The sequence below is a fragment of the Phascolarctos cinereus genome, unplaced genomic scaffold, assembly GCF_003287225.1.
Source record: "Phascolarctos cinereus isolate Bilbo 61053 unplaced genomic scaffold, phaCin_HiC Scaffold_9;HRSCAF=440, whole genome shotgun sequence".
NCBI lineage: Eukaryota > Metazoa > Chordata > Mammalia > Diprotodontia > Phascolarctidae > Phascolarctos > Phascolarctos cinereus.
Window position 1 is genome coordinate 16,996,564 of NW_027556402.1, and position 27,023 is coordinate 17,023,586.

At 37.9% G+C, this 27,023-nt stretch overlaps 1 protein-coding gene across 1 annotated transcript in view; it reads right to left on the reverse strand.

Moving 5' to 3' along the window:
• Positions 1 to 27,023, reverse strand: part of ADAMTS3 (ADAM metallopeptidase with thrombospondin type 1 motif 3) — a 298,704-nt gene that overhangs the window by 167,365 nt on the left and 104,316 nt on the right. Inside the window, exon 4 of the mRNA XM_020988493.2 lies at positions 23,607 to 23,763. Within this exon, the coding sequence (XP_020844152.1) occupies positions 23,607 to 23,763 (157 nt within the window). The remainder of the gene's footprint in view (positions 1 to 23,606; positions 23,764 to 27,023) is intronic.

Here is a 27,023-nt window from a genome sequence, read left to right on the forward strand (position 1 = left end):
AAATGTGTTACTTTCTGCTGTCAAGTGAAAAAACTGTTTTAGGTTCCTTAAATGAGTGAGGCTGAAATAGAGGCTATTACCTTCCTTCTACTGTAAGATACTTTTTTGAAATTACCTTCTGTTACTGTTTCCAAAATAACTTCCCTATTGAACAAAGTAACTTGCTTTTTAAAAGTAAAGGAGAATTTCTTGTATTTGAAATGACCTATTTTACATTTTTTGATAACCCTTTATCCCTTCTTTGGTCAATAATTCTTCTAGTAGCCATACCTGTGAAAAGTACATGAGCTAGTTCTCTTCTGATTTTTTCAATCGGGTTCTCTACTACACTCAGGATGAATATCCATTTTGAGCTCACTACAGTATGTGTTGTAAACATATTGGTTTAAACCTAATTTCTGCCAAAGTGATTTCAAGTTTTCCTAGAAATTCTTGTCAAATAAGGTACTTTCCCCCAGGTTATTCATATTCTCAGATTTATCAAACATGGGATTTCTGAATTTCTGATTCATCCTTATCTAGTCCATTGTATTGACCTACTCTTTAATTTTTACTTAATAACAGATGTTTTGATGATTACTACTTTTGTAAGCACCAAGGTGGCTCAGTGGGCAGAGTACTGGAACTGGAGTCAGGAAGACCTGAGTTCAAGTCTGACCTCAGACACTTACTAGCTGTGTGACCCTAGGCAAGTTCCTAAACCTCCAGAAGCCTTAATCCACTGAAGAAACAAATGGCAAAGCACTCCAGCATCTTTGCCAAGAAAACTCGTGGGCAGTATGGCCACACCTGAACAACAGCAACTTCCTTTATGTAAAGTCTGGAAGTATTATTCCTCATCCTTTTTGACACTCTGTCATTCTTTTTTTTTTTGTGGTCTAGACAATGGGGTTAAGTAACTTGCTCAGGGTAACACAGTGAGTGAGTATTTTGTGTCTGAGGTCAGATTTGAACTCAGGTCCTCCTGACTTCAGGGGCAGTGGTCTATCCACTGTGCCACCTAGCTGCCCCATCATTTTGTCATTCTTTCTCTTGACATTCTAGGCTTTGTTGCCCTAAGAGAATTTGGTAAATATTTTATCTGGTTCCATAAAACCTTCCCCTTAGTAGTTTAATTTCTATGTCACTAAATCTGATTTAGGTAGTATCATTTTTTAAAAATTATTCATTTATTTTTGGTTTTCAATATTCACTTACAGAAGATTTTGAGTTCTAGATTTTCCCCCTTTCTCATCTCCCCCTTCCCCAAGATGGCATGCAATCTGATACAGGCTATACCTGTATAATCATACTAAACATATTTCCACATTAGTCGTGTTGGAAAGAAGAATCAGAACCACAAGAAAAAAAAAGAAAATAGTATACTTTGATCTGCATTCAGACTCCTTGGTTCTTTCTCTGGATATGGATAGCATTTTCCATCATGAGTCTTTTAGAACTGTCTTAAATCACTGCACTGCTGAGAAGAGTCTATCAAAGTAGGTCATCATACAACGTTGATGTTACTGTGTACACTGTTCTCCTGGTGCTACTCACTTCACTCAGCATCAATTCATGTAAGCCTTTCCAAGTTTTTTCTGAAATCCACCTGCTCATCATTTCTTATAGTACAATAGTATTCTATTACATTCATGTACCATGACTTGTTCAGCCATTCCCCAATGGATGGGCATCCCCTCAATTTTCAATTCTTGGCTACCACAAAAAGAGCTGCTATAAATAACTATCATCATTTCAAAAATAATACTTGTGTAGCCCTACCATGAGCACCAGATAGCCCTCAAGTTACTTATTTGCCTTAAAGAATGTTTGGTAGTTGTTATTTATACAAAGATTCTCTCTCGGTTGTTTAGGCACTTTGTGGCCATCTTGGACGACAGTTCCCTTTCTATTGTTCCCTCCTGGATTTTGTTACTGCTCTTGTAGCATCTTTGCTTGACTTACTCTCCCAACTCTGACTCCTACTCCCACTGATAGGCTGGGTCCCATAGGATAGCTGACTCCTTTTCACTTCCAAAATTCTCAGGGTTATCCTGAGGAGCTGGGAGTGGTTTCTCATACTGTTAGTCATTAGCCCCTGGCTGCTAAGCTGCCCATTGATTATCAAAAACAGCTAAAATTAATTAGCTTTTAGAAAAGCAGATTAATGTGGCATAGCAATAAGAGTTGGTTGAAAAAAGAAGCATCCCCACCAGCACGTCTAGGATACTCTCTCCAACAAGGACATATTAAAGCCAGGGGAAAGGGGGCTCAGGCTGAGAGAGCACCTGCACCAAACAGACATAGCTCCTCGTTGGACGGAGGTCCTTCTCTTCCTTCCTGGAGTATTCATGAGTTTCCCCTGAGGGATTTTCTCACTACTGGGTAGAGTTTCAAAGCTGCAATTCTCTCCTACCCAAAGAGCTCACACTCCCTGAAGCAGCCTTTGCTCAATGTGTCCAGTCCATCTTTACTTCCCAATGCATACATTCCCATCATCCCCTGCTGTTCCAGGAACAATTTTCAAAGTTCACAAAGTCATCTGCTCATAAAGAAAGGGGAGGGGACACCTTTGGACTTCTCATTATGCCCTCAGGAACCTCACTATCCTACCACAACACATCAACCTTTACACTCACACCTCTTCAGAAGCTTCTGCCCCCAGGACCTCTCTGACTGGAGGGTGGAGTGAAGAGCTCGTCCTAAAACCACCATTAAAGGAGGGCGCCAAGGCCGGCCACTTCTTCACTTCCCATTGCATTCCATCATTCCCTGGCACCCTCTGTTCATCACCCTCTGTAAGCTTTTTATGTGCTGTATTCCCCAAGTAGATTGTACGTTGCTTGAGGGTAGAGACGGTATTTTTGTATTCACATCCCCAGCATTTAGCACAGTGCCTGGCACACAGTAGGTACTTAACAAATGTTTCTTGACTGATATTTGCTTTCATTCAATGATTCAAGTACTTCACTTCTCCCAAATTTATTAAAGACTTTTTCATACCTAATTACAATTTTGATTGATTGATTCTATAACAAAATCAAAGAGGCATTCTTTCATCTGATAAATGTATCAGGGAATGAAGTATCTTATAGTTGCATCATCTGAGGCTGAGGAGTATGAGACACCCTTCTTATATGGCAATGCCATCAATTGTGGATTTATTTTGAACAAATAAATGAAAAGCATTTCCCAAGTGCTTACTATGTACCAAACAGTGTGCTAAAGGCTTAGGGTATTAAAAAAGTGACAGTCCTTGCTCATATTCTAATTTGGGGACATAACACATATTGAAAAAGTTCAGCTGCAGAGTGGATGGAAAGCAGGATAACAGATGACAACCCTGGTGGTAATAAGGGTACACCAGCAAGTCAGATGACAGAATCCAGGGGACTAGAAGGCCAAGCCAAAGGTCAGATAGTGAGGCCTGGTGGTCTACCATCTCATTTGAAAGGCTGCTAGCAAGTAATTCCCAGCCCATCCAAATGAACCACATTAAGAACAAATACTTATTGTTCCCACAAACCACCCCTACCAGTGGGGTCTAGGCAGCCCAAGGATCATGCTCCCACTGGTAGGTCTTCCAATCCAACCAGCCTCCTACTGTACTGAAGCCATTAATTGTCTCAAATAGTTTCTTTGATTATTCATATTTATTACAGCACTTTTGTACTTAAGCCAATGTCATAACCAAATAGGGAAAGTATCTTCTTTACCTATGTTGTGCCTTTAATTTCTTTCTCTTGTCTTAATAATCCTAATGTTTGTAAAACTATGCCAAGTTAAAAGTTGAGAAAGGAACACATCCTTACTTTACTCCATTATTTACTGGGAAAGATTTCCCTATGGCATAATGCTAGTGCTTGGTTTTTAAAACCAAGTTCTTTTCTCATTTTTTGAAAATGTTGTTCTGTGCCTGTGCTTTGTAGGGCTTTTTACAGAAGTAAGCATCATAGTTTGTCAAAGGTTTTCTGGCATCTATTGATAAAATCATTTGGTTTGGGATATTTTTGTTTTTAATACAATTAATTTCATTGTTTTCCTAACCTACTTTATCAGAATGAATCCCTATTTGACACTGCTATAGTTTGTGTCAATATATTTTTTTATAATTTTAAATCAACTTTCATTAATATTATTGCTCTATAGTTCTCTTTCTTTGCACTGTTTTTCCTTGCTTATTAGGACTATATTTGCCTCAAAAAAAGTTTGGCAAAGGGTGTTCCCTTTCAAATTTTGAGAACCATTTGTGTAGTGTAGGTATCATTTATTTTTTAAAGTTTTGTACAATTTATCTGAAAATCCATCAGGATTAGGGGTTTTGATATTTGGGAATTCCTTTGTAGCTCACTTGAATTCTTTTTTCCTAAATTGGGTTAAGGATTCTACTACATGGCCTATTTATTTAGAAATTTTATATTTTTATTGGCATTCTTCCATTTCTCTTAAATTCTCAGGACTTGGGGAGAGGGGCACAAGCACACATAGTATGTTCTAAGAATTATTTTTATTTATCTTCAGCTGTGATTTCCCCTTGTTTTTCCTAGAATTTGATTTTCCTCTCCTCTTCCTTTTAATCAAGTTAGCTTTTTTTCCCCATTTTTTTTGTCTTTTCAAAGAATTAATTTTTAGTGGTTTATTTATTATTACTACTATGGCCTTTTGAATTTCCAATGATCTATTTCTATTTTTTTTCTTTTGTCATTATTTTGACCTTACTTATCTAATTTTAAACTGTACGCTCAGTTCACTATTCATTTCTTTTTCTATTCTTTCTAATTTCTATGATTCACATCCTGGTCTCTTCACCTGGCCTAGCTTGCCTATGGAAGAAAGAGAGAAAAGCCATTCTATTGGTTCTCTCACTGATCTCGTCCTCACAATGACCTAATGCCCTGAGAGAATTCTGCCCTAAGGACAAATGCCTGGAAATGCTGATAACTTACTGAACCCATTCCTCAAAATTTAACAAACTCCCATTGGTCACATACACCCCATCCAAGTGATTTTGAACACTTGGCTATCACTAATCAGACTCCATTCTTTATCTCCAAACTGTTTGGTTTCTCATTCCAATCCTCCTCAAGCCAACTCCTTCCAGTGTCTTGCTTTAAATCTATCCACCACTTCCATTGTGCTTTCTGGGACTCCTACTCCATAAGTAACAAACTTACTTTCATCTTAAGTCTTTCTTCTTTTCTCACTCCTTCCTTCTTCTGGTTGTCACTGAGACCTGTCTCCCTCCCTATAATATAGCTTCCCTGGACACTTTCAAGTACTGGTTGTATTTTCATTCATCCTGCCTCTCTCCCTCCCACAAGATCCACACAATCATGGAGTGAAGTGGAAAAATTGGAATTCTTCTTGTTCCTATTACAACTTCCAGGTCTCTCTCCACAAGCATCACTCAATAACCTCTCTTCCTTTGAAACTTCCTCAATCTGTATCTACCAAGAAATCAAAATTCTTGTAGCTATTATATACTGACCTCTAGGACTCTCCCTTTCTTTCCACAACAAGTTTAATGCCTAACAGTCTTTTTCATTTCCTCAACTCTTCCTCTCATGCTAGATACTTCAACAGGCACAATGATACTCCCTCAGACACACTGATCTCCCAATTCCTCAACTTACTCATTTCCCATGAACTGTTCCTCCACTCTACCTCAGCTACACCTGGTCACAACCCTGATCTTGCCATCACCCACAAATACACTCCTTCCATGTCCATGAACTCTGAAATTCTCTTATCTGATTACAATCCATTGTCATTCCGCTTCTTCCTCTGCCAAACAGCCCCAAGCATGTCCTTCATCCTCACTGTGACCTCCAATCCCTCAGTTTGGCAGTTCCTTCCCAGACCATCACTGGCTACCTCTTCTCCCTTCTCCGTCTTGGCCCCTTGGTGAACCAGATCAGTTCCCTACTGTCCTCTTCTCTGGAATTCCTTGCCTACTTATCCTGTTGTTGATGTAGCCCTGCTAAGCTTCAGCTATGGATAATTCTCATCTGTTGCCTTCACTCCTCTATGTGTGCTGCTGGACAAAGCTTGAAAAAGTCATGGAACCATGCTGAATGAATACGTTACAGATTTATGTTACAGAATTTTAAGTGGGCCCTAATTGATTCTAGCTGATCCTTCTACAAGTTCCTAATTGACTCACCATCCTATTCACTCCAGTGGCTCTTCCACACCTTCTCATCCCTTCTCAAACTTCCCATAGCTGCCTCTTCCCCCACCTCTCAGCTGAGAACCTTGCCTTATATTTTACTGAATTAATTGTGGTCCTTTGTCATTGGCTCCATCTTTCTCCCTCCTCTTCTTAATTACTCAGATGCCTTCTGCTACTATCCCCAACTTCACTCCTCTCTCATAGAATGAGGTGGCCCTTCTCTTTGCCAAGGACAATATGCACAAGTGACCCTGTTCCATGGCCCTTTGCCATCCCTATTCTCTCACTGAATCTTCAGTCTCTCCCTATCTGCTGGCTACTTCCCTACTACCCCACAAACATGTCCATGTCCCCCTAAAATTCAAAAAACCCTCACTTATTCCATCCATCTCTACCACTTATTGTCCTACTTCTCTCCTCTCTTCTATAGCTACGCTCCTTGAGAAGACCATTACTTCCTTTTCTCTCACTCTCTTCTTAACTCTTTACAGTCTGGATTCTGGTCTCATCATTCAACCAAAGCTAATCTTTTCCAAGTTACCAATTTTTCCAATTATTTTATTCATTTGAATTTGACAAACATTAAAAAATATAAACATTTTCACATTCAAAAAACCAAAAAGGAGAACTGTATATGAAGCCACAAATCTATTATGTATAGCTTATTGTTTGTAAGCATACAATAAATTCAACACAGTTTCAAAGCTGTCTTGCTTATCTGTATATCCCTTTGAATTTCCTCCTGCTCTCTTTTGTGAATAAAAAAAATACTTTAATGAACCCCTTTCTGTCTTGTTTTTGTTTTTGGGGGAAAGGCATGATTATCCCTAAGACTGCTTCCCCAGGCAATTTTCTGATCTCTTGGTTGCTCACCTTTCAGCCTTTTCTCAGCCCTCATCCTTTTTGATTTCTCTGTAGCCTTTGACACTGTCGATCACCATCTTCTTTGTGATATTCTCTTCTCTCTAGGTTTCAGTGACATTATTCCACCTTCCTTCTCCCCCTACCTATTTCACCACTCCATCTCAGTCTCTTCTGATGGATGTTCATCTAGGTCACACCTGCTAACTGTGAGTGTCCCAAAGGGTCCTTGACCCTCTTCTCTTCTCTTTCTCTACCAGGAAAGAGAGGCAGAGATGTGGAAAAAGAAAGAATGATCTTTAGGTCCAGATTCCCCTAATAAACACGAGCTAGTAAAACCAGGGTAGTAAATTAGTGAATGGAAGAAGGCATCCATTTCCATTTTTTCTCTGGAAGACAGCAGCATACTAGACTTGAAAAGGAAGCCAAACCCACCAGAAGAAATAGGGAGTAAGTTACTGAGATAAAAAGCCATGCTTCTGAGAAGTAAAGAGAAGGAATGAGTCCTTCCCTAGCCCTCCCTCACCCCACAACAGACAGGCCCCTCAAGCTATAGTTTGATTGACAGTTTGCCTTGCTGACCAGTGCCACCTAGTGGTTATAAATGGGGGCTTCTTGTGAAAATATCTGTCTTTTTTTCCTTTTTTTAAAAGACTTGTTCTTTTGTTTTTCCCGGGGTTCTTTCAGTAATACTTACTGGGGGAAAACATTTTTATTTCCCTCTGATGATTTTAAAATTCAAGCAAAATTCAGTTTGTATTTTCTACTTTTTTCTTAAATTTCATTTTCCTTTTAATTTTATAATTTTCATACATATTTATGGAAATACTTTCTTGTGTCTGGTTCACTGAAGTTTCACCATCTGATATCTTTAAAAATCCTATTTAGATTATTTTTCATTTTGTGTTTGTTTTCATCCTCATGAACATTTCCCACTATCGTAATCAATCTGTTGTGTTCATATGACAAATATAAATACAAAAGTCCACTAGTATCAACAATATAGTAAGTCTAATTGGGAGCATATGTATATGTCACTCATATTGAATTGATTTTTTAAGTAGTTATATACCAATTGTTGGTAAATACATGTGGTCTTGAGTTGCTATTAATTACATACTATTTTCTTTGGTTAAGCACTAAGTATTTGTATTTAATATTTTTATTTTTTATTTATTTTAATTTGATAAACATTTGAAAATATAAACACTTTCACATTTAAAGAACCAAAAAGGAGAACTTTATATGAAGCCACAAATCTATTATAATAGCTTGGGTGTTTTTTTTGTAAGCATATAATAAATTCAACACAATTTCAAAGTTGTCTTGCTTATCTGTATATCCCTTTGAACTTCCTTCTGCTCTCTTTTGTGAATAAAAAAAAATACTTTAATGAACCGCTTTTCTATCTTTTTTTTATTTTGCAGGGAGGGGCATGATTATCCCTAAGACTGCTTACTCATGCAATTTTTGATTTCAGAATGATAACATAAGATAAGGTAAATCCACACATCGGTCTAGTCAGAAAATGTGTCCCACTTGATATCTTTAGTCCATCATATTTCCATCAAGAGTTTCTTGCTTCATCATTAATCATCTGAAGTCATGGTTGATCTGAGTTCTTGAGTCTTTCATAGTTGTTTTTCTGTATTGTATCTTTTAGTAATAAATTATTTTTCAGGATTTCCTCACTCCATTCTATAAAAATGCTATTTCTGTACAGATGGGTCTTTGCTCTCTTTCTCTTTTACCTGTTTTTGATATGAGCCTAAAAGCATTGTCTCTGGGTCAAAATCACAATTAAGTAACTTTTGGGGTATAGTTTAAAATGGCTTTCCAGAATGGCTGAACCAGTTTATAGCTCCACCAAGAGTGAAATGTGCCTCTTCTTCCACAGTCCCTCCACCACTGTCATTTTCGTTTGGGCAAGCCAATAAGATAAGTAGGACCTTAGAGTTATTTTAATTTGCATTTCTCTTATTATTGGTGATTTAGAGCTCAGTCTGAGAGCATGATTACTACCCTCTTTGTGCTGCTCCAGGCTCTTATTTTAACTCTGAGTGTGTTTCAAGTGGGCTTCCAGTAAGCAATCATCAGATTCTTTTTTTTCTAGTACAGTCTACATTCCTTCCATTTCATGGGTGATTTTTTTAAAAACGTCATATTCACAATTATGAACCTTAATTATGTATTTCCCTCCATTATATCCTCTTTCTCTTTTTTCCTCTCATAGCAAAAGGAATGAAAATGGAGTATGGCCATCACTAGTGGCCACATTCAATTCCATAACTGAAGCAACCTGCTTCCACTCAGTCGCCCATCTTTGTTTCCCCTCAGATAAACCCTACTTTCTTGTCCTTACCCTTCCTTTCTTTGCTCTTAACCTGCCCTATGTGATTCACCTCCAAAATTGAAGTTTGTTTTACTTATGACTATTCCCTTCTGAACCTAAATTAACAAGTTTCAGTCCCCCCTACACACTTCCCCCATCTGAGGATGAAGAAGAGTTCTTAAGGAAATCTGCAGACTTAATAAACAAAGAAAGAACTTCAGCAAAGAAATCATGGTGCAAACTATAGTCAGAAATAGAAACCTCTAGATGGATGAGACTGAGGCCAGTTTTTCTATGTCAGAAATAGACATCTTATTTATGGCTAAGGGAGAGACCATATTCCTTATGTCAGTAATTGAAGCCACACCCTTGGATGAAGTGAAGGCCAGCTTTCAGATCAGACAGAGAAATATCACCAGGGGTAAGTCCAAGATTATGGATATTCTAAGAGAAGTTCAGTATAGGACCAAATTAGGAATCTTCTCATGAAAGGAAGCAAGTTGTCCTGGAGAACAATTATGGGAAACTTGGATCACTCATGTGTAAGAAATACTAGATTAGTTTGCTGAGGAAAGTGAAATATGTTGGTAGAAAGTTTTCAGTGAGTAGGTTTGAGATTTGTGCTAAGCCTAAAAGCCATAATGTCCGATATCTTACTGCAATTATGTTTAAAGAGTCAATTTAGAAATAGTGACAGTCCATGACAAATATTTGATATAGTTATTTACTTAAATGTTCAGTATAAAGGAAAAAAGACAAATGAGTTTGTGACTCAGGTAGCTGTCAGGTTAAAGAGACTGATTCACAGAAGAGATGTAACAACTGAGGATATGAATATGGTCAAACTGCAGTAAATGAACAGAAGCATGAGGTACATCCCGGAGATGTAAGCAACATTTACTGCTCTCCAGTCACAATTGATTTTATCACATATTACTTCATTGACGAATATAATATGTAGAATACAATTGCCAAGATTTCTCACTGAGGGGCTCCAACCTCAACCATTTTGGAAACTGCCCTTCATATACAAACTACAAAAGCCAAACAAGTCTGCATTGCTGAAGACATAAGTTCAAAAGCAGAAGCCCACAAGAAGGATGTGAGGGCCAAGGGACTGGAGGTTGGATATGAGTAGCATCAACAAAGCCCAACCATAGATGGACAACCACCTTTTGGTAAAATTTTGGATTATATAGTCATATAAATGTTAGATTCACTTGCCAAAAGAAGGCAGACTTGATCCTGTTGAAGCTGAAAGCTGCTGAAACTTCACTGGGAAATGGAGAAAGGGACAGAAAAGAAGGTCACTTCAAATCCTGAAAAAGGTTAAGTGCAACCTCATCATCGAGGCCTTATGAGTTCATTCCATCTGGGCTCAGAGGAAATTATCAGCAATATCACGGTAGGGATATTTGTGTTTGACTTAGACTAGATTCTGCTGAGATCCCTTCCAATTCTGAAATTCTGTGATTCAGTGACCCTGCAACAAAGTTGATGGTGAAGACTGAGCATGTCAGATGCACTGCTGTACTGGACAGGGGAACTCAAGTTAGCATCACAAGCCAGTCATTCTTTTGGAGACAACTTGAGGAAAGTATCTTTATGACAGTTTATCTATGAAAGCACTGTGCCTTGATGGACTCACCCATGCCTGAGCTCCATCAGACAAAGATAAGATTCCTAAAGAATCACTGGGTATCAACAAGAAGGTGGACACCATGGCTTTTGTATGAGAAACAGAGAACTTATTGAAACCGATTCCAGTCTATTCAAAATAACAACAGGATACTGAAGACCACAAGCTGGGACCTGGTATCTGCATACTTTGATTATCCATGCAACCTATGTAGAAACACGTATATATGGCAATAGTGGCGAGTCATGAAACCGTGAACATCAAGAGAGCACTGGCCTCAACCTACCTCAGAAGTGGCCCCCGACAAATTTTTCCTCGATCATTCACTAGTGTTAGAATAATAGAAGCATCTATTGATACAAAAGTGCAGCAAGGGAACGAGTATGCATGAATCAGATATGTGATATGTGAAAGAGTAGGGTCTCCTCAAGAGGTTATTCCCAAAGTCTGGTCCAAACTTTTCATAATAATACTAAGATATTTTAATTTCTGGTATGGTGAATACCAGAATAAACCAAATAAACCATTTAAGCAAAAGCTCTTTGGGGGATCCTCAATAACTTTTAAGAGTATAAAAGGATCCTGAGTGCCAAAAGTTTGAGAACCATTACCCAAGGGTTCTTAACCTCAAATCTATTGATAAATGTAAAAAATCACACCTTTATTTTCACTGACCTCTAACTAAAATTTAACATCTCATTAATTATGAATGTAAGCAACTAACCATTTTTCTGAGATGTCCATTAATTTCACCAAATTGCCGATAGGGTCCATGACAAAAAAAGAGGGAAGCAGTTAAAGGCCCTTGTCCTAGAGCTGGTCTGTCAACTAAGTGCCAGTTTTACAAATTCTGTCTCCACCGATGTGTAGTCATAGCCTTCCTGACTCGTAGATGCCCATGCAAGTCACCAAACATTGTTCTGCTGACCACATGCATTGCCAAAGTGGGACTCATCTAACCAAGCTAAGTGAACAAGGATTTTTATTGAATGTCCTTTCTACATCATGGCTAAATAAACCTCATTTTATTAACTATGGAACGATCTTCTTATTTCATTCCAACACCAAACCTACACCACCATGGCACTGGCTTGAGTCAGGCTTAGCCCTAACACCACTCCAGGATTTTGGCTGTTGGATGGACTCACACCCCTTTGCTAAAGAGTGAATTACCAACTAAAATCTCTCCATGAAGATGGAGGCCCCATTAGGACTTATCATCTCCCCTTTCCACTGAGCCATGCAGAACCCTGGACATTTTCATCTGCCCTGATACCGTACCCTGAAGACCCCTGGGTCTTTCCATCTGGCCCAACACAGAACCTTCCTACATGTAACGTCTCCCCCAATTAGAACGCAAACTCATCCAAGCAAAGCTACACATAATAGGAATTCTCTTTTTCTATTCTACTTTCAACATGCAAATGTTCTTTTTTTCTTGATGTTCATTAAATTCAGAATAAAAAAATAAAATTTTAAGTGTGATCTTGAGAGCAGAGACTGTTTCTCAGTGCATAATGGCACACAGAAAGTATTTAATTTTTTTAATCTGAATTAAAGCTATAATATGTAACTAACAAGGAACTCTGAAGGACAGAAATAAAGGATGTTGTCAAGGAATTTAGTGACAGGAAGAGTAAATGAGCTGGCCATGTGAAGGAGGTAGGAATGGCAGGCAGACACCTAGACTGTTCCAATGATACCCTTACAAAAATGAGAAGAAGTGAGGAAATCCTTCAGAACTATAGGTAGACCTTCTGTGATGAACTTTGGGGAGGGTATGCTCAGGATTAGCATAAAATCTATAAGATGGGCTCAGATCTGAACCACTGTTCAGAACTCCTAAATCAATGAGATCATGGATATATTTGTATTTTTTACATTTTATATTTTTGTATATTCATTTATGCAATAAATATAAAAATACCGGGTCCCCTAATAGCTTATAGGACAACAATAAGGGTAAAATTGACAAAAAGGGTGAAGGGAGGTATGCAAACACCCTGAAAGCAAACTTATTCATCTCACAATTTAGTCTACATCTAGCCCTGCTCACAAAATACACACCAAAGTGGATAAGCAGTATCATAAGTTAATTGATTTTTCCATGTGCCAAAAATGGAGTCCATTCAGGTTTCCAGTCATTTGACAATAATTAAGATGCCAGATAGGAAATAAAGTAAACAAGAACTTAAAAATAAACCCATCTTCAACTGAGCAACTCTATTTCCATAAAATTGCTTTATGGTTGACTTTGAGTTTAGTGACTGACTAAACGAGTGTAAATTATGAGAAACATTTCAAATTGTTTTCTAATTATACCTCTTGTAGGGAATTTGGTTACTTTATAACTGAATGTTACCACTTCCTTTGTTACAACATTCTATGAGGCTTTCCCTTAAGATCTCAAAATGATTTTGAGTGACCATCTTTTCTTTAAACCATAAAATTAAAGGCTACCTTTTACCTGGTCAAAAGGACAAATTAAAGCATGGGGGGGGTCAATTTCTAAGTTAAAAAAAATAACCTTTTCTATTACAGCTAAGTCCAGATTAGTATGGATAAAGACTATCCTAAAGTAGTGGCATGTATTTGAATTTGCACTATTCTAAGTTATAAGTATCTAAATATGGTCATTGGTTCCAGTCCAATGGAAATATACAGTGAAAACTCAAATTAATGCTATCACATCAGGGGATTCATCATTCACACTAATTGGGGCCCAGCTGCAATTACAGCATATGTTTGAATTCACACTATTTGAAATTATAATCATGTAAAACATCAGATTTGGTTCTGATGTAAAACATTGGAAATGAAATGAAAATACACAGTAAAATTCGAATAACAGGACCACTTTGCAGGATACATTATCCACACCAATCCAGACCTCACTGTAATATTTTGTATGATTAATGTTAAATTTCAATGTAGCTTTAAAATATAATGGCTATCATATAATTCAACACACACTTTAAAGGTATGGCTTAAATGTTGACACATATTACTCAAATTTATTAATAATCTTAGTAAATGTTCAAACAATCTAAAACTACTTTTGTTTAAAAAACTGAATGGGTACAAGACAGTCAAAGAAATGTACAGAGTAATTTAGCTTTTATATAGGTGTGTGTGTATGTACGTAATATATGATAGATATTTCACTGACATATATGTATGTTTCCCAAAAAAACTTTTACAGTATACACATATGTATATGTGTATATGTACGTAAATTTTTATTTTGCTTAAAAATACTTTTTTTCTTTTCTTCATATTTGCTTAGTAATGGCGAATCACGTCCTTCCCAATTGTTACCTTTAGCAAGAAAATCAATCTCTGTGCTTGTTTGTTTTGGTAAAGAGATCTTTCTCTGCTTTCTGTTAAATTAGTCCAAGCCCAAAGCCTTAGGGAAACAAACTGATGGTTCTTTGGCTTAGAGACATGGTTAAATTGGAGTTTCTGAAAGTATATAAAAGCCTTAGTGATTACTGATAAATTTCTTGTATAGTCTATGTGCACATTTGTGCTTGTTATACATTTTTTAGTTTTTGTTAGAAAAATAAGGTTATATGTTAGCGTTTCTTTGTGGTCTATTTTTTCCAAAGCTCCAGTGGTTTCTTATTCATCCCTGACTGAACTAAGCCTGACTAGGTTTCTACCTGCCCCCACTGTCTGCCATGAGCTTAAAGATAAGATGTCTATCCAAAAAGTTTCCCCTTTCACCCTAAGCCTAGCCCTACAGACAGATAAGAATGTCTTTTCACAGACAAAGTCTCTGAAACTGCCAAGTTTCACCTCTGAACAGAACACTTAATTCCCACATGATAAAGATCTTGAAAATGAGAAAAAACTGATAGGAAACATATATCCTGCATGAGGCAAAATGGTTTCTTCCTGTAAACAGGAAGAGCAAAGTCTTATATTTGGAAAGCTACGAACTTTAAGGACCAGAGTCTCAACTCTGAATGCTGTCACCAGGAGGTAAAATCAGCTATCCTGACATTGAAAAGACCTCTCTAATCACACTAACTCAAAACTACAGGAGGAATGTGCCTCAAACTACAAGCTACCCAGAATCCATTTTTCAACTGTGTTGTTGCCTATTAAAGACCTAGGGCTAGCTGGCTGCACCCTCAAATTTTATCCCAATATATTTTGCTTTAGCTATGTCAGTTTCATGGATGGGTTCTTTCATTTTCTAGTCAGGCTGCTCATTTAGAAAGCATCCACCTCTAAGTGGTGGGGATGCTCATTTAGAAAGCGTTCACTACTAAATGGTAAGGAAGACAATAAGCTACCTGAAGGCCAATCCCGAGGATCCAACCCCCCCACAATAACGCAGCTACGGTGGTCATTCACGCCCACAATGACATACAGTGATATGATGTTGTCTGGAATCACATCAACCATGATGCTATTGGAGCACTTAGTAAAGTGCTGATGTTGGTGCTGGCAGCCTCAGAGAACACTGATGATGTATACAGTGCAGGTATCCTGCCCAACCCCCCACAACAACAGCAACAGCTATCAGTCCTTCTAAATAAATAACCAGAAGGTACGTGACAAGGACAGTAAATTACTCCCACACAGTTAGATCTCCCACAGTCTTTTTGAAGCTGAATAAACTTCATTCTTTCCATTTGCTTTCCAACTCCCCAAATGCTCCTCCTGTCCTTTCCATATCTTTCTCAGGGAAAGGTAATCAAATGACCATCACCACTGCCACTGTAATGGATTTAACAATCTATAATCTCATGGTTCCACTCAGAACCCATCTTGTTCAGGGTCATAGGCTGCCTGGGCAGATGTGCCCTTTCCTGGGTACCACTCCTTGCTCCCTCATCCTCATCCATTAAGCTCCAGTCCTCCTGTGTCCCTATACCATACTACGTTCCTCTTCCTGTTGTCACGTAGAGTGGTCATGTTCATTTTCTACCCTGTTCTATTTTTTAACAAACTGTGATTCATTTTGTTCTTCTTTTTCTCACATTTCTTTTACCTTTCAACCATGGAAACCCGCCTCCTTCTAGAAGGCATCTTGTCTCCTCTACTGGAATACTAGCTGGATATTACTATCTAGTACTAGCTCTTATACTTCCTGACACACTGGACCGGGAAGGAAATAGGCATGTTCCTTACTCCCCACAGCCACTTCCACACCTTCCCCCCTACCACTGTCACTCTTCCTGATAGGAACAAGGAGGATATAAGTGAGGCTAGCTTTTCCTTATAAGATACTAAAATTCAAGGAACTAAGCCTCAGGTCATTACAATAAACATCTGGGACACAGGGAACCACAGCCCCAACTGGACGAACACGCTTTCACTGCTCTTAAGCATCCTTCCTCTGCTGAGGCTAAGTAAACCCTTCTCTTGTTAACTCTTGGATGAATTACAAGTATAATTTCATGTCAATTTGAGACCATGACTACCAGGTGACTGGCCTAAGTCAGGGCTAGCCTAATACAATCACGAACCTAGTCTGCCTTCACTTTACCTAGATATATCACCCAATCCAGATCCTGGTGACTTATCTCTCAGTCCTCAAGTCACTCTCTGTTTTTCAAGGAATTCATTATATTTAGCTCTCTGTCTTCTTCTCTACCCCAACCTCTGCTTTTATACTTGGGGATTTCATTTACACATCACTCTAGGCTCACTCTTCTTTCCTTCAAGGTCTTAACTCAACAGTTAGTGATCCCATCAAATCCCTTACTTCACACTTTCCAGACCTAACCCCAGATGATTCCTTCTCTCTGCTCCTGTTCAGAGCTGCTAAATGACCCCAGAGGAGGTCACATAATTGTACTGACTGGTTCCACTATAAATGTATGGGATCAAATCTCAGCTGCAATCTTACAAGTTTCATGCCAATCCTTCTACTCTTCCTTGATGTCTTTAGCAATCACATTTTACTGAAGTTGTTAGTGGCACAGTGAATAATATGCTAGGTCTGAAGTCAAGAAGATCTGATTTCCTACATGTGCAAAAATATTTATAGCAGCTCTTTTCTGGTGGCAAAGAATTGGAAATTGAGGGGACATCCATCAATTGAGGGATGGCTGAACAAGCTGTGGCATATGAATGTAATGGAATACTATTGTGCTATAAGAAATGATAAGCAGGCTGATTTCAGAAAAAACCCGGAAAGACTTATATGAATAGATGCTCAGTGAAGTGAACAGGACCAGGAGATCCTCATACACAATAAGAGCAATGTTATGGGGCTGCTAGGTGGCGCAGTGGATAGAGCACCAGCTCTGGACTCAGGAGGACCTGAGTTCAAATCTGACCTCAGACACTTACTAGCTGTGTGACCCTGGGCAAGAAACTTAACCCCAATTGCCTTAAAAAAAAAACACCAAGAGCAATGTTGTATGATGATAAACTAAGAATTATTTAACTCTTCTCAGCAATACAAAGATCCAAGACAATTCCAAAGCATTTATGATGGAAAATACTATCCATAGCCAGAGAAAGAACTGATGAGTCTGAATGCAGAAAACATACTATTTTAACTTTATTCTTTTTTGTGTTTTTTTTCTTTTAGTCTTTTTCTTCTTTCTCAACATGACTAATATGGAAATATATTTTACATGATTGCACATATATAACCCATTTAAAATTCTTGCCTTTTTAAGGAGCAGGGATGGGAGAACCTGGAACGCAATTTTTTTTAAAAAAAGTTAAAAATTATATTTACATGTAATCATGAAAAACAAAATATTATTTTTAAAAAGATCTGATTTCAAATCCATCCTTAGACACTTACTGCTACTTGCATGCCCTTGGGCAAGTCACTTAACCTCTGTTTGTCTCAGTTTCCACAACTGTCTTCTGGGGATAATAACACCCGCCTCCCAGGGTTGTTATGAAGATCAAGTGAGATAACATTTGTATAATGCTTTGCAAACCTTAAAGTGCTGTACAAATGCTAGTTATAGTTGTTGTTGTTAATGTTACTTCTTATTATAATCATAAAGGTGAGAAGCCAGTAATGAGAGGGCCCACAGTGAAGGGAACACTACCCAGTTTGGAAGCAGGAGCCCCGGGAAGACTGTCAAGGGATTAACTGTGAAAGATATTGCTTAAGATGTCTGCTGCCATGGGATCTTTATTCTCCCCCCCCATCCCAATCCCTAGTGTGCAAGCTATGGGTACAGAAGAGTGAGGTTGGGGAATGGAGCAAAAACACTGTCAGTGTTCTAGGAGGGACAACTTGATGAGGTGGTCTTCACTTATTTCTTCTGCAAGAATGGTCTTATGACAGGTTCTTTTAGTTTTCCTCTTCTTGTTGCTGAGTTTTCCATATAGGGTAATGTAACTTATTACTTGATATGGTCGGGGGAGAGTAGTTCCTAGGATAACTCCAATTCTTTCCAAGAATCTGATTTCTAAAAACAACCCCCCCCCAAAAAAACCTAGACAAAATTAGTATACTTTCATTTGTTGAACTGTCAAATATATTTAATACATGAGTACCAGAGGGAAAAAACTGAAGGCATGCTAGAATTTCATTGATCAATGAGCATTTATTAAGCACCTACTATGTCCCAGGCACTATGCTATACTCTGTGGATTCAAAGAAACAAGTTTCCTTAAGTTTACACACCACTGGGGGGTGCACCACAGATCCAAAGAGAAGTAAATGCAAGATATTTAGGAGGAAATGCAAAACGATTTCTGGAGGTTGGGAGTGAGCCCTGACAAGGGGTGGGATCAGGAAAGGCCTCTTGAAAGAGGAACCCCTTGAAACTGCAAAAGGAGCTAGGAACATGAGTACAGAAGGCACAGGAAACTGATTCTAGAAATGCAGAAAATGGAATTTCATCTGTGGGACAACACAATTAGTATTCTAGTTTCACTGGAGTGTGGAGTGTGTGAGGGAGAGGAATGTGTAATACATCTGGACAGGTAAACTGGATATAGATTTTGAAGGGTTTCAAATTGGAGGGAGGGAAAGAGGCATCTATTATATTTCAGCTACTGAGTCTACTCTGAGGCTAGATTTGAACCCATGTCTACCTGACTCAAGGCCAAGTGCTCTATCTATTGCAACACCAAACAACTTCATTCTCCCAAAGAATTGGCACTGACCTAAGAAGACCCATAACCCCACTGCACAGGGCAATTTCAGACATTCCGCTTTTGGTGCCCTCTCTCTGGCCGTGTCCTGGCAGTATCCCAGGGGGAACTTCACTACAAGGCTGAGTTGCGACCTATGATCCAGACCAAGCCTGAGCCTGAAAAGGAATGCAGGTGCAATGGAGAAGTGTAGAGCCTGGTGACAAGAAGGCAGAAGAAAAGAGTCTAAAAATGAAGTGTTGCTTACAATGACTTAATACAGCTCAGGAGGAAACAAGGAAGAAGCAGGAGTGAAAGAAAGGGAAGGGAGAAACCTGAAAGCAAATACTTCCCAGAGCATCCTTCTCAGCAATGGACCCACTCTCAAAGGATATACTCTAGACTCATTCATGGCCAGGTCTCCAGGGGTTAATCTAAGGAATGAAGACAATCATTTGTGTAACAGCCATTCAGAATCTGCCTGGAACATTGTCTCCAATGCTCACTCTCACCATCTTCCATAAACAGACCTTGTCCAGCCTTTGCGACTGGAGGTCATAGATAACGGAAAACAGGCACAAGTTTGAGGGAAAAGATATAATAGTATTGGGTCTTCTAAAGGAAAAAAAGATTGACTGTAAGCTTATTTTCAGCAAGGATACCATACAAAAATTAGTTCAGTGATTGATAAAGCCAGATGAAAGCTCATTTGGTAGGAGAAAAGAATGGGTTGCCTAAATGACTGAGTACTTTGAAACCAAAGAAACTAAAAATATAAAAGAATAAATAGATATTTAGTATAAGAATTGTAATCATTCCTTCGAAAGGACCCAGGGTAAGGAGGAGAGCCTACATACAAATGAGTAGAACAATAGGAAATTAAATACTTTCAGTTAGCATAAAAGACTTAGAAATAAAATACTTGTTTTCATGATCTTAACTATACAAGGGCATGAATGGGGCTGGGGTGGTAGTTTTGTTCATTGAATAAAATTTTTAGCAAAAAGACTACAATAATATTTAAAATATTATATACTATGATCAGGTTGTATTTATACCAGAAATGAAGTGCTGGTTCCATATTAGGAAAATTATGAACATAAGAACATATTCATGACTAAAAATTACATAATTATATAAATAAATGCAGAAAAACTCTTTTGACAAAATAGAATATTCATTTATGTTACAAACGTTAAAAAACATAGAAATAAATGGACCTTTCTATAATATGGTAAGAATATCTATCTAAAGCCAGAAACTAGCATTTCTGTGATTGGCAAGGCTAGAAGCCTTACTAATAAAATCACAGGCAAAGCAAGAATGCTCACTGTCACCACTAGTAAAGAAATTTATGAAATCCCCGTAGGCCTATGGTTTGCACCTCAGCAGATGAATACCCTGTGCTAAGTGCTAAAATTCAGGTAATAGTAATTCCATTTGCTGCACCATGTCTTTGTGAGACCAGATTTTCAGCAGTTGCTATGATATAAAGCAAGCAATTAAAGAAAGTCAATGTGGAACAGGAAATAAGTATAGTGGTTTCCAATATGATTCCAAGGTTTGAGAAATTATGCAGCACCCAAGAGGTACATACAGCTCATTAGTAAATAATTGTGTTTATTTAAAAATAAATATTATTTTTTCTTTCAATTTATGTGTGTGTGTGTGTGTGTGTTTTTAAACAGCTACTAAGTTGTTAGAACATAACTACCTATTAAGTTGTTTGGATATAACTACTTAATAAACAGAACTGTTGGGTATTTCTTTTGGCCTAGAGGTACCATGAAAAAATTATTAAGGGTACCATGGACTGAGAAATTTTGGGAACCTCTGGCATAGACAAAGTAGAAATAAAATTATTGCTTTTGCAGATAACCTGATGGTTTATTTAGAGTAACTTAGAGACAGCTGAAAATTAATAACTTTAGTAGAGTAACAGGATGTAAAAATAAACACATATTGTTAACTTTTCTGTATGTTGTCAACAAAACTCCCAAAGAAGAATCAGAAAAAGAAATGTCATTCAAAAATGAAGTGAATGAATGAATAAAAAAACCATTTATTAACACTTAATAGGTACCAAGTACTAGGGATACAAATAGAAAAAGTAAGGAAGTCCCTGTTCTTAAGAAATTCATATTCTAACTGGTAGACACAACACATCAAAGCTTCAGGACTGATAAAATGATCTGGACATCCAAAAGGTTCAGAAGCAAAGGATGTGGCAAGGCTTGGTACCTTTAGATTACATCAATAGAACAGATGACAGTCCTGGGGTCTGCAGGAAAGGCCCAGAGGTCTTAAAAGGCAATGGAAGTTGGCAAGTGGTAAGGCTTGTTTCCTCTATCTAAACAGAAAGAATAGAGTTGGTGGCTTCCATCTTACCCAAGTCAAATGTGCAGTTGAAAAATCCAGATGGGTTTTGGATGCCCCAGCTGGGTGAGGGGACAAAGGAAAATCAGGCAAGGGAGGAGGGCACCTTCAGTGTTGGGTCCCTGGTGGCAAGGAAAGTAAGAACTATTGTAAGCCTCTAGTTGCTTCTGCCTTATCTTCCCATCCAGGTGTTAGGTGGCAGTAAACACAGGGTATTGCCTCTGTTTCTTTTGTTTCTGGTGTGTTTATTCTTTCCTCATCTAATGTGGAGTAGCAAAAATGCAACAGATCAGATTACAACCTTGTGAGCTTCAGGAGGTCAGAATAATCATTAAAAGTGCTCCACAACTGAGCTAGCAGCCCCTCCAGAAGCTGGGTCCCCACCATGTGCGATAGGATTACTATCCACCAGGCTTCCCACCACCAAGTAAATTAGTTTAGTTTTCATTTGGTTTGGTTTGGTTTTTCCCTCTTGAAAGTTAACAATGCTGTCCTTGGGATGTGCTTGGTCCAGGGGGCTAGAGCTCAAGTCTTGCCTTCGTTGATGCAACTTCCTGGTTACCTAAGTGCTTAAAGATATCCACATGTAGTCAGAGCCCTTCAGAGTTGGTGGGTGTCCTAAGGCCATGGGAGGCATTGCAACTCTTCCTTGCTAACCAGACACTTTTTCTTAATAGAAAAGTGATACAGTATCTTTGCTGAATATTCTTTCTGTGCTATTGAAAGACTGAATGACATACAAGTATCTCTTTTTGTTTTAACACTGAAACTAAACTACTAGGGATAGGCTTGAGTCAGTCCTGACCATTATATGGCATCTTGCAAAACACCTAAACTAGGAAAGGATAAAGCAGAAAAAGAGAATTATAGACCAATATCACTTATGAATAGTAATACAAAAATCTTACATGTGTTCAATTTTAACAAAAAGTAAATATATCTTATATACACTGTATCAGAGGTGAAGATTTTATCACCTAAAAGCCAGATTGTATCAGAACTGCTCAAAGAGAAAAAAATCACTGCATAGATGTAGGCATTAGACTAATAAAACACAACTTCTCAGCTACTTCACAGAACTCTTATAAAACTGTAAAACAATTCCTTTCCTCAATAACATTTGAAAATATTGTAGGTCTGTCTCAGCTTCCAGGATTAAATATCAATTATAACTATAATGAACAAAAGACATAAAAAACTTCAGCTGAAAGGGATAACATTGTTAATGATGTTCCTACTAAGCAAGAGTGGAATTGTGATAATAGACCTAGAAAAAAAGATTCTCTCATCTTTAAATCTTAAATTAGAAAGCTTCATAATGGCAATTAGAAGCAGAATTTTTTATATCCCACTTACATATCCTATGTTTATAAGGAAAACCAATGGACATAATTTTTCAAAAGAAAAACTCCTTAGCATCAATGACTACTTTCAGACTTTACTAAAAAGAGGATGGGGAGGGGGAACTACCTATAAAAGAACCAGAGCTTGTTCTTATCAAATTCTCCCCCAAATAAATAGCGATTTGTTGCTCAGTTCTTTGGCTCAGACAACATTCGTAAAAAGTGGAGGGAGGAATTCTGGACTAGAAACTGATAATCAACTCTATGTTATATTAAGATGTATTTCTATCAAAGAAATATGTTACAAAGATTTTTGAAAGATATAAAATATATATATTTCTATAAGGGTAACTGGAAAGCACAAATTCTTCTATATTTTAGGCTGAAAAAAGTTTTGTCTTAAGCAATGAGGTAAGTAATGAGCTATCTAGCCATCAAAATATGTATACTATCCTAGCTTTAGGGCTGAACGGTATTTTATAAATCATTTTACAAATGAGGAAACCGAGGCCCAGGTTAAATGACCTACCCTAGCAAAGTCATGTAGGTAATAATTGTCTGAGGCAGGATTTGAACCCAGGCCTTCCTCTGATGATGGCTGGCTGTTACGCTATGATGCTTTTCTATGTCTTATTTATATAAATATTACAGTTCATTCAATGACCCAGAGTAAAGTAACTCTCAGTGCATTATACCTTTATTAATTTATTTACTTCTATTTGTGGAGTTCCACTTATCCTAAAGAATACCACCAAATTCTTGCCACTCAGGAGAAATTATTTTTTTTCAGTACCTCTCTTTTACATTTGAAAATTAAAGTCTAGCAAAGATACCTACCTCTGGACAGGAAGTCTTTGGATGTGTCAAAGGGTACATGCTTGACTGACGGTCTCTTATATACCACGTGAATCCTTCCTTTCTCTTCTTCCTTCTGCTTACCTTTTTCCAAAGGTTCAATGAAATATTCGTCATCATCTGTCCTTATTATTCCAGCCTGGAGAAAGAAAATGGAAGTGAAGAACACAATGTACATATAACTTAAAGCAAAACTTATTCTGCCTTTTTTGTTAGAGCTCATCTTGTATTTTAAGTCGGGGAAGGGCAAAAGTCTTTAAAAATAGCTAGCACTTATAGAGTGCTTTAAAGTTTTCAAAATGCTTTACACATATTATTTCATCTGATCCTCATAACAACCCTGAAAGGTGGTGCTATTATTATCCACGAAAGGGGAAACTGAGGCAGCATCTGAGATAGGGTTTGAATTCAGGTCTTCCTTATTCCAGGTCCAGCACTCTGTACCATCTTGCTGCCAGGAATTAATTAATTAGTTAACTCAATTCCCCCTTGGCTTCTCATTTTTAAAATTTCAACAATTTTTTTTATCATTTGGAGATTTTTATATGTCCTTTGGAGGCAATATAATGTAGTGAAAAGAAAGTGTTCCCACCCACTCTGGCAGAAACTGCAAAGGGCTTCCACCTGGCACTCAGCATATGTGCAGCCTAGCTGACTCTGAGATTGGATCTCACAGCAGTAGCTGACTTTTCTGCTTTCTGTTTCTTTCCTGAGCATGACAGACTGAATATGGGTCCTAAGATGCACATTTCCAGCCTTGGAAACAACCTTGTGAATTCAAGATGTCAGGAGTTTCTGGATCCCTCAATCAGTGTACTATGAAAGGTTCCCCACACAACTTCCCCATGTCATTTCTTTGGAGAGAATTCAAAACACCAACAGGAGTAGAGGTCTAAACCCTGGCCTGGCTTACCAGAGGACATGCACCTTGAGGGAGACAGTGTGTAGGTGAGAGTATCAGTTAATCAATTAATCAATAAGCCTACTATGTGTCAGGCACTGTGTTCAATGAGCTTAACATTCTTATGTATTTGTATCAATTCTTTCTCTATATCTTGCCTTTTTCAAAGTCATTTTTTTACAGTTTTTTTTCCCCATTCCCACAAAAATTTTTGATTTTATGGAATTAAAATGATCCATTTTCTCTCCTGTGGGAAAAGAAAACTGAGTATCATGTCCAGCTCAATCAGTCCTATGATGCCTTTGACTCTGCCTCTGGAACCCTACTCCCATTGGCTTTTTGTCCATTGCAGAATAAACGCAGGCAAAATATCAGTGGCTGGAGAGAGGTCCATTGAGGGAAGTTTTGATTTTTCCTCAAGGTTTACCTGTATAACAGGTGGAGATGTTGAGTCCAGTGAGACCTTAGAAGCTAGACTTACAGGAGATAGGAGTTAGCAAAGGTATAGCCTAAAGAGTCTGGACAGGGGACTGACAATTCAGGGTGGGTCTAATCTGAGAAAGATCTATGGAGAAGTGCAGAAGATTCTCAAGGAAGGACAAAACCTCTGGCTTACCAGAGGACATGAGCCTTGAGGAAGACAATGTGTAGGGCAGAATATCAGTTCACTTGAAGGCAAAATGCTGATTCAGCAGTCCTGGTAAAATGCTTCATGGTTTAATGTCTTAAATACCCATCTCAGAGAGTATCACAGTAGTTATAACTTACTGCCTTCTTTCATAAGGAAGATAAATCTTCTTCAATTGTTTTTTTTTACATCAGGGTCTCATAAAGTGAGGCAAACCTAAATTCCTTACCCTTACCCATAACCTCCTTACCTATACCCAACAGTTCAACTACAGCATGATAAAGTTAAGGAGGAATTCTTAGAAGAAGAAAAAAAGCTCTAAAGAATGATTCTATTAGTTCGTAGAAGCCTTCCAGAATATGTGCCTTTTAACAATCAGTCGCATTAAAAAAATAAGGTCAAGGGGCAGCTAGGGGGCTCAATGGATAGAGCACCAGCCCTGGAGTCAGGAGGATCTGAGTTCAAATCCAGCTTCAGACCAAACACTTGACACATTCTAGCTGTGTGACCCTGGGCAAGTCACTTAACCCTACTGCCTGGCCAAAAAAAAAATTAAAAATAAAATGATGTCAATGAGCAAAGCTCCACCTAACTCAACACACCCTAAAAACAATTAAAATGCCAACCTTTTAGATTTTGTAAATGGAATTCTATGATTGCTTCAATTAGGCAGCTGGATAGTTCAAGAGAACCATTTCTTTATCATTTTGCAATATGCTTTCATATTCAATTATCTTATTTAATCATCACCCATGATGAGTTGATTGCCTTTACTTCTTTCTCATCTCTACATCCCAATCTCTGATATTGCTTTTGAACCAAGACCTAGGTTCTCATGCAAGTGTGAGACACTGCTACAACACAGAGCGTAGTGGATGAGAAATCAGGAAAATGGGATTCTCCCTTCAGTTCTCAAGGTACGACTTTGGGCAAATTGTTTACTGTTATTGATAAAAAGCTTCACATCCACATTTGCAAAAATGAGAAGATTAGGTAATATATAAGTTCCTTCCAGCTTCATAATTCTATGATTCTAAGTAATGGTTGAATATTAGTGATGGACCTCATAATACTTTATTTTGAAAATTCATCCCTTGTTGGTTATTTTTTTTAGTCCTGTGCCCTGACTTTAAGTGCAATTTTAAGTTTTTAAAGCTTACGATAAAATAGCATTGAAATTTTAATATTACGAAGGTGGTATGTTCAACGATGGTTCAAACAATGGAAAAAAAGATTAATTTAACATACATAGAATCAGAAGGAAACATACTAACCTCAAAACCTAAATCAGTTCAGGTACCCTATCTTCATTCCTACATTTCCTTTAGTCGAGGGGTGTGATGGTAAATGTTTAAAAACCAGATATCCAGGGGAGAAAAACATACATAACTCACTTTTAAGCTTAATCAGCCTTATTAACATTCGCTCTATCATTTTCTTGAGCCTAGACAATAAAAGAATAAATCACACTCTCATTTGTAGCTTTTGCCAAGAAGAGATAGTATTTTAGCTTGCACTTTTAGGTTTGCAAAGTGCTTTTAAAATTTTATCTCATTTGATCCTCACAACAACCCACAGGGTCACGTCAGCAGTAAAAAGCAAAGTCAGGATTGGAATCCGTGGTTTTTTTAACTCTAAATTCCACTCCTTTTCCACTGGACCTAGCCTCATAGGAAATGCTTTTCTTTCTGCCTTCAGAATTCCATCCCTAAGAGTTTTTCATTCCAACTGGGCTGACCTCCTCCACAGAATTTCAGATCATAGAGTGCTACCCACTCTTTAACTGAACACTTTTAAATCTTATATTATAGAGCTAAAAAAACAAAAACTCCTCACAGAGAGTTCCTTATGCCAATGAAATCACAGGTCC